The 8,423-nt window shown below is 51.4% G+C and overlaps 1 protein-coding gene across 1 annotated transcript; it reads left to right on the top strand.

Moving 5' to 3' along the window:
• BDR25DRAFT_341795 (amino acid adenylation) lies at positions 1 to 7,596 on the top strand (the record flags this gene model as incomplete). The annotated part of the gene is made up of 5 exons (XM_033693642.1): positions 1 to 4,596; positions 4,759 to 5,404; positions 5,552 to 5,970; positions 6,133 to 6,738; positions 6,973 to 7,596. The coding sequence occupies 5 exons, from the start codon at positions 1 to 3 to the stop codon at positions 7,594 to 7,596; spliced, it is 6,891 nt and encodes a 2,296-aa protein (XP_033549181.1).
• Positions 7,597 to 8,423: the final 827 nt, after the last annotated feature.

Raw genomic sequence — 8,423 nt, 5'->3', positions numbered from 1 at the left:
ATGGAGGATACAAGTTCCCAAGCATTACACGGTGGGGAGAGCAAGGATATTGAAGAGCTTTGGCTCCGTAACCATGCAGTACCGGCAAGCGTCGAGCAGTGCGTGCATGAGCTCATCAAGACAATCGCTCAAAGCAATCCTGCTTCGCTCGCTATTCACGGGTGGGACGGCGAGATGACGTACGGCGAGCTGGACGCGATGTCGACCAAGCTGGCAGGCCAACTTGTCAGACTCGGAATCAAGCTAGAGGACACTGTGCCGCTGTGCTTTGAGAAGTCCATGTGGACTGTTGTCGCGATGTTGGCAGTCCTCAAAGCGGGTGGAGCATTTGTCCCCCTGGATCCAGAGCATCCAGCAAGCCGCCACAAGGAGATCTTCGACCAGACGGGGGCTATGATAATGCTGACGTCGGCCCAATACTCAACTCTATGGGAGGATTCTGCCCTCAACATTGTCACAGTGTGTGAAGCAACCATCGCCCAGCTCCATGTCGAGACGGACGAGATTCATCCTGTTGTAGAACCAGGGAACGCTGCGTACATCATCTTCACCTCTGGAAGTACTGGAACACCAAAAGGCGTCGTTCTGGAACATCGAGCGGTCACTACCAGCTGCTTAGGCCATGGGAGAGTTTTCGGGTTCACACAGCACACTCGAGCTCTTCAGTTCGCTGCCTACACGTTTGACGTATGCATTACTGAGACTTTCACGACCTTGATGTTTAGAGGTTGTATCTGCGTCCCGTCTGAGAGTCATCGGCGCAACAATCTATCTAATGCCATTAACACTATGGTCGTAAACTGGGCCTATCTCACCCCGACTGTTGCACGATTATTAGACCCTAAATCGATTGTAACACTGAGGACATTGGTGCTTGGGGCGGAAAGAATCACGCTGGCTGATTGCGAGGCTTGGAGAGGTCAGATCAAGGTCATCAATGCATATGGTCCCACAGAGTCCTGTATATTCTGTACGGGATATATCGGCATAGAAGGCTTCAGGTCGGGATTGCTTGGAAAGTCGATTGCTTCTGTCAGCTGGGTGGTAGACCCAGAGAACCATAACAAGCTGGCTCCTACAGGGTCGATCGGGGAGCTCTTGGTTGAAGGGCCGATCCTCGCACGTGGCTACCTCAACGACGCTGAGAAGACCAATGCAGCTTTCATCGGTGATCCAACCTGGCTGTTGCGAGGTGGAGGAGGCTACCCAGGCCGACACGGCAGAATGTACAAGACGGGCGACCTGGTCCACTACGGGCCCGAAGGCGACCTCATCTATATGGGCCGCAAGGACGACCAAGTTAAGATACGAGGCCAGCGAGTCGAGCTCGGCGAAATCGAGCACCATGTGCGAGAGTGCATACCAGAGGCCAAACAGATGGCAGTCGAAGTCATCATGCCTGAGGGCGAGAAACACGGTGCAATGCTAGCAGCCTTCCTACAGCTGGATGAAAAGATAGGCAGTGAAATAACGACAGATAAAACGGCCAACTCTGGCTCACTGATACGGGTGATCAATCCGGTTGAATCAGACAAGAAACTGGCAGAGCGGCTGCCGAGCTACATGTTACCAAATGTGTACTTTGCCATTGCACGGTTGCCAATGACAGTGTCAGGAAAGACAGACAGGAAGCGGCTACGGGAGATTGGGGCCTCATTCTCTGCCCAAAAGCTGGCCGAGATGCGGACATCCAGCCAGAGACAGAAACGACTACCATCGACAAAGGCAGAGAGGGCGATGCAGGAGTTATGGGCGGAAGTGCTGCATATCGAGCCGGAGACCATCGGTCTGGACGACAGCTTCTTTCGACTGGGTGGTGATTCGATCGCAGCCATGAAGCTTGTCGGTGAGGCTCGCAGAGCGGGGATTCAGCTGAGCGTCGCAGACATATTCCGCAATCCTACAATTGCCGACCTGGTTGGACTGGACTACAGCAACAGTAGCAACATGGCTGAAGACATCCCTTCCTATTCTCTCCTGGGTGAAGATGTGGAGGTAGCCCACATCCGGGAGGAAGCGGCTGCGAGCTGCAGCGTTGACGCGAGCATTGTCGAGGACATCTACCCATGCTCACCGCTGCAGGAAGGACTGGTGTCGCTGACGTCGAAACGAGCCGGCGACTACATCATGCAGAGCGTTCTAGAGCTGCGGGCCGACATAGAAGAAGACATTTTGCGAGCTGCTTGGGAGCATGTCGTCCGATCAATGCCAGTCTTGCGCACGCGGATCGTGCAGAATAGTAGGCTTGGCTTGCTGCAGGCCGTGATGGCAGAGGACATCCCGTGGATTGAGGCAGAAGGACTGGAAGAGTATCTTGAGGAGGATAAGTCAGTCTCCATGGGACTCGGCGATCCGCTGACACGGTACGCCCTCGTCAAGGAAGCGAAAGAAGAGAAGCGCTGGATGGTATGGACAATCCACCATGCGCTGTACGACGGCTGGTCGATGCCTCGGATCGTCAGCGCGGTTACCAAGGCTTACACAGAGGGCATAGTAGAACAGCAGCCTGGCTTCCATGCTTTCATCAAGTATCTCGGCCAGCAAGACCAGGAGGTAGCGGCGCTGTACTGGCAGAAAGCTCTCGATGACTGCCAAGCGACACTGTTCCCTCCACTGCCAGCGGCGGTGCAGCAGCCAGTCGCAGATGCAATAATGCACTATCAATGCCCTCCACTCCCAAAGGTACCCTCCGACACAACGACGTCGACGCTCGTGCGCGCTGCTTGGGCCATCATCGCCAGTCGGTACACCAACTTGGACGACGTGGTGTTCGGCACCACGGTCACTGGACGGAACGCCCCTGTTTCTGACATTGAGGCCATGATTGGGCCCACCATCGCAACCGTGCCTGTGCGAGTAAAGCTAGTAGGCGATCAGACTGTGCTTGCCTTCCTGCAGAGTTTGCAACAGCAGGCAACGGAGATGATCCCATACGAGCAGACGGGGCTACAGCACATAGCCAAGATCGCACCGGGCACCCGGCATGCTTGCGGCTTCCAAACGCTGCTTGTTGTACAGCCTGTAAGCAATGATCTTAAGAGTGATGAGGGACTGGGGGAATGGCGTGGACGCTCCGAGCTTCAGGACTTCACGACATATGGACTGATGCTGCAGTGCACACTGGCCGCCGAAGGGGTTCAGATCGAGGCTAGCTTCGACAAGCGGGTCTTAGAGGAATGGTTAGTTAAGAAGCTGCTGAGCCAGTTCAGCGTCGTCATGCAACAACTGGCTAGAGCTAAGCCAGAAGATAAGGTGGCGGATATCGACGCGCTCACACCCGAGGACAGGACGGAGCTGTGGGCATGGAACCGTGAAATACCAGCGGCGGTTGAACGATGCCTTCATGGCTTGTTTGAAGAGCAGGCCATGGCGCGGCCCGATGCGCCTGCTGTCTGTGCTTGGGACGGCGAGATGACGTATGGCGAGCTGGACGCGCTGTCGACTAGACTGGCAGGCCACCTCGTGGCCCTTGGTGTCAGGCCCAATAACATTGTTCCGCTGTGCTTTGAGAAGTCAATGTGGACAATAGTGTCGATGGTGGCGGTGCTCAAGGCAGGGGGAGCATTTCTCCTTCTTGATCCATCTCTGCCCTACGAGCGTCTGAAATTGATGTGCAGCAGATCATCCAGTACGCTCGCACTAGCATCTCAAGCGAGCGCCCCAGTCGTGGAAGGTTTAGTTAAGGCCGTTGTGGTCATCACGAGAGATTCGATGGTGCAGTTCAGTCGAAAATACCCATGGAGCGTCACTGTACAGCCTATAGATACTGCCTATGTCATCTTTACATCTGGAAGCACGGGTGAACCGAAGGGATGCAGAATCGCGCATCAGTCAGCGTGCTCTGCCGTAGTTGGCCACGGTCACTACGTCGGAATGCAGACAGGTACTCGAACACTGCAGTTTGGATCTTACTCTTTCGCTGGGTCATTAGCCGAAATTCTTCTGTCTCTTGTTCATGGGGGCTGCATTTGCATCCCAACCGACGAGGAACGAACAAGTCATCTGGCATCGGCTATCTCAAAGATGAAGATAAACTGGGCATTCCTTACTTCCACTGTCCTCGATCTCCTTAACCCTGAGTTGGTCCCATCATTGACTACTCTATGCATAGGTGGGGAGCCTATACGAATTTCTCAGATTAGGCAGTGGGAAGCCCAGGTGCACCTGCGGCAAACATACGGAAGTAGCGAGACATCCGGTTTCGTCTCATCCATAAGACTAAATAGTACCTCCACAACTAAGGATGTAGGCCGAGCCAGCACAGGTATCTACTGGATCGTCAATCTAAATGACCACAATAGGCTTGTTCCAACAGGAGCCATTGGTGAGGTGCTGATTGAAGGGCCTATACTCGGCGTGGAGTACATTGACAAGCCAGACAAGACAGCCGCCACTTTCATCAAGGCACCTGCATGGAGAGCATTCTTCGGAACAGACGGATGTGGATCTCGTCTATACAAGACTGGAGACCTGGCTAGGCACAAGCAAGATGGGTCGATTGAGCTGCTAGGGCAGAAAGACAATCAGGTTAAGCTTCGCGGGCAGCGTATTGAACTAGGAGAGATAGAGCATCAAGCTCAGCAGGCAAAGGCTAACGTGAAAGACATTGCAGTGGAGCTTATCACGCCTTAGACAGATGAAGAGAGTATACTTGTTTGTTTCATCGTTGTTAACAATAGCACAGACACTCAGGCGAACGAGTATGGTGCATACGTAGTGCCGCGGATGCGGACACAGAGTGCCATATGGACGCTCTAGGACAGACTAGAGCGATTTCTTCCACGGTACATGGTGCCAACAGTGTTCATTCCAATACCACAACTGCCGGCGACGTCATTAAAGAAGATTGACCGGAAGCGACTGCGAGAGATTGGGGCCTCGTTCTCGGCCCAGCAACTGGTCGAGATGCGAACTTTCAGCCAGGGACTGAAGCGACTACCATTGATAAAGGCAGAGAGTGCGATGCAAAAGCTATGGGCTGAAGTGCTGCACATTGAGCCAGAGAGCATCGGTCTGGACGACAGCTTTTTCCGCCTGGGTGGTGACTCGATCGCAGCCATGAAGCTTGTCGGCGAGGCCTGCAGAACAGGGATGCAGTTAAGCGTCGCAGACATCTTTTGTAATCTACGCCTAGAACAGGTGACCTCAACTGCCATTAGATCGACTTGCGACCCTCCCGCCGCTATTGCGCATGTTAATCATGTTGGGCCTGTCGAGCAATCGTTTGCGCAAGGCCGGCTGTGGTTCTTGGAAGAACTGCACCCAGGTCTGACTTGGTATCTTGTGCCGGTTGCAATGCATATTAAGGGCCCCCTCCAACTTACGGCCCTCAATTCCGCCCTTCTTGCGATTGAAAATCGCCATGAAACGTTACGCACGACCTTCGCTACCATTGGCGGTACAAGTGTGCAAATAGTTCAACCTTTCCATGCTAGGGAACTGAACGTCATCGACATTCTCCCAGGCGACGAACAGGGCCTCGCGGATGCAGTGCAGCAGGACTAAGCGACTCCCTTTGACCTGCGAACTGAGCCTGGATGGAGAGTATCAGTCTACCGCATTAAGGAAGACGATCACGTGCTGTCTATTGTCATGCATCACATTGTCTCGGACGGTTGGTCTGTCGATGTGCTTATGCGTGAACTGTCTGCATTTTACTCAGCCGCTATCGCAGGACAGGATCCGCTCTCTCAAGTACAACCTTTGCCTATTCAGTACTGTGACTTTTCTGTTTGGCAGAGACAGCAAGCTCAGGTGGATGAGCACCAGAGGCAGCTGAGCTACTGGCTCACGCAGCTACAGACAAGCCGACCGGCAGAGCTCCTTTGTGACAAGCCTAGACCCGCCACGTTGTCTGGAAAAGCCGATGTGCGGACGTTAGAGATTAGCGGCCTATTATATGCCAAGTTGGAACAATTCTGTAAAGTGCATGGGGTGACTTTCTTTGTGGCCCTGCTTGCTGCTTTCCGGGTAACACAATTCCGACTCACTGGACAAGAAGATGCGACTATTGGCACTGCAAATGCGAATTGAGATTGGTGGGAGCTTAAAGATATGATTGGATTTTTTGTTAACATGCAGTGCCTTTGGATTAGAGTTAAAGAGGAGACTTTTGAAGAGCTTGTCTGACAGGTCCACGGTGTAACAGTTGCTTCCCTTGCAAACCAGGACGTTCCATTTGAGCGCATTGTCTCTCAGCTTAAGCAAGATAGAGACCTATCTCGTCACCCGATTGTGCAGCTTGTTTTTGCTGTACACTCTCAGCGAAACTTAGGACAGCTCATGCTAGCGGGCGTAGAAACGGAGGGGTTGCATGGAGCAACAAGCACGAGGTTTGATCTTGAGTTCCACTTCTTCCAGCATCCGGACGGACTACAGGGTAGTGTCTTCTACTCGACTGACCTCTATGCTCCAGAGACGATTGACAACATGCTGTCACTCTATTCTAACGTTCTAGAAGCATGTCTCAAGGAGCTGGAGGCGGTGGCTGCCTCTATTCCGCTACTGACTGAGGCTGATTATCACAAGCTGAACGCAATGGGCCTTGTTTGTGTTAAAGAGACCGCCTACCCGCGCGAGTCAAGCATTGTCGACCTCTTCCGCCATGAAGCCTCTGCCTATCCATCAAGGATTGCCGTGAAAGATGCTTCAATCGAGATGAGCTACAATCAGCTAGACAGGGCGTCCGATGTACTTGCTCGGTGGCTGGCACAGTGGGCATTTGCTCCTGAGAGTTTGGTGGGCGTGTATGGAAGTCGAAGCTGTCAGACTATTGTTGCGTTCCTAGCCATCCTTAAGGCCCATCTAGCATACTTGCCGTTTGACGCCAGGATCCTAGGGAAGCGAATGGAAGCTATACTTTCCTCTCTTCTAGGCTAGAGGATCGTTTTTGTTGGGGCGGATTGCCAGTGTCCGGACCTGAAGATGAGCAACATCCAGTTTGTACGGATTACAGACGCTCTGGATGAACAGGCTTACCATGAGTCGAAAATGTCTACATGTACTATGGTCGTCGGGCCGTCAGCGACGAGCCTTGCCTATGTCATGTTCACTTCGGGATCGACAGGCCAGCCGAAGGGAGTTATGGTGGAACACCGCGGCATTGTGCGCTTGGTGAGAGACAACAACCTTGTTCAGCACCTGCCGGCTTCCCGGGTTATGGCACACATGACCAACCTAGCTTTTGACGTGTCGACATGGGAGATATATGCCTGCCTGTTGAACGGTGGAACGCTCGTATGCATTGACGCAATGGTAGTTCTGGACCCAGAGGCTATGCTTCAGATATTCAACAGACACGACATCTGGATGGCCGTGCTCACTCCGGCGCTTTTCAGGCACTACACTATAGAGTGCCCCGCCCTATTTGCTGCAATCGAAATGCTTTGCTTAGGAGGTGAAGCACTGTACCCGCGAGACTTCTTCGCCACAGAAAACCTCCTTACATGCACGCTTATTAATTACTATGGTCTAACTAAGAACACAGGTATAAGCACAAGCTTTGTTTTGCAAAAGGATAAGAAGTACACTAATAGCGTACCTATTGGCCGTGCACTTAGTAACTTGGGTGCCTACGTTATAGATTTAAACCTGTAACTTGTACCACTTAGAGTTATTAGAGAACTTGTGGTCACAGGCAATAGTGTAGCCTAGGGATACACTAATCCTTAGCAAGACATTAATCGCTTCGTTACAGTCACGCTTGCTGGCTAGACGGTGAAAGCCTATTGCACAGGTGACTACGTCCGTCATTGTCTGATATATGGTCAGCTAGAGTTCTTTGGCTGAATAGATGAACAGATTAAGATTAGGGGACATTGTGTAGAGCTAGGGGAGATTGAGCATGTCCTCTGTAGTCACAGATCTGTAAGTGACGCAGTAACTGTGCAACAGCAGCATAATAGCAATAAGGCCTAACTTGCTAGCTTTGTTACAATCTATAAAAGCAGTTTGCTAGATACTAAGCACGCTAGCAATAATAACAAATTGCAGCATGTTAATAAATAGAAGAAGCAGTTTAATTCTAAGATCTACTTACTAATCTATAACATTTAAGGTAAGACAATTAGACGTGACTTTATTAGATAGACGTCTATGTATAACAGCAGCAACATAGACAAGGCAGAGATGCGCAAGTGGCTAGATAACATAATTAACACGCTACTAAATAGCTAAGGGCCTAGGAATGTTCTTAAAATTAGATTAGGCACTAGCATAATCCTGTTTAATGTAAGTAATAGATTGCAAAGTTATGTTAGCCTTAAGCTATTTTAAAAAGCTGTTAACTTTATCACAGCTACTGCTTAGTCTATGCCTGCGCTAACAGGCAAGGTGCACATGCACAAGGCTATAGCAGTAGACGTTAGGCGGCTAGGACTACTAATTACTGCAAATCTTGTTATTATAAACTTAGTTATCTAATA

The sequence above is a fragment of the Lindgomyces ingoldianus genome (genome assembly GCF_010093535.1).
Source record: "Lindgomyces ingoldianus strain ATCC 200398 unplaced genomic scaffold BDR25scaffold_11, whole genome shotgun sequence".
NCBI classification, from domain to species: domain Eukaryota; kingdom Fungi; phylum Ascomycota; class Dothideomycetes; order Pleosporales; family Lindgomycetaceae; genus Lindgomyces; species Lindgomyces ingoldianus.
The sequence above is the reverse complement of the archived record's forward strand: the minus strand, read 5'-3'. Positions and strand labels throughout refer to the sequence as shown.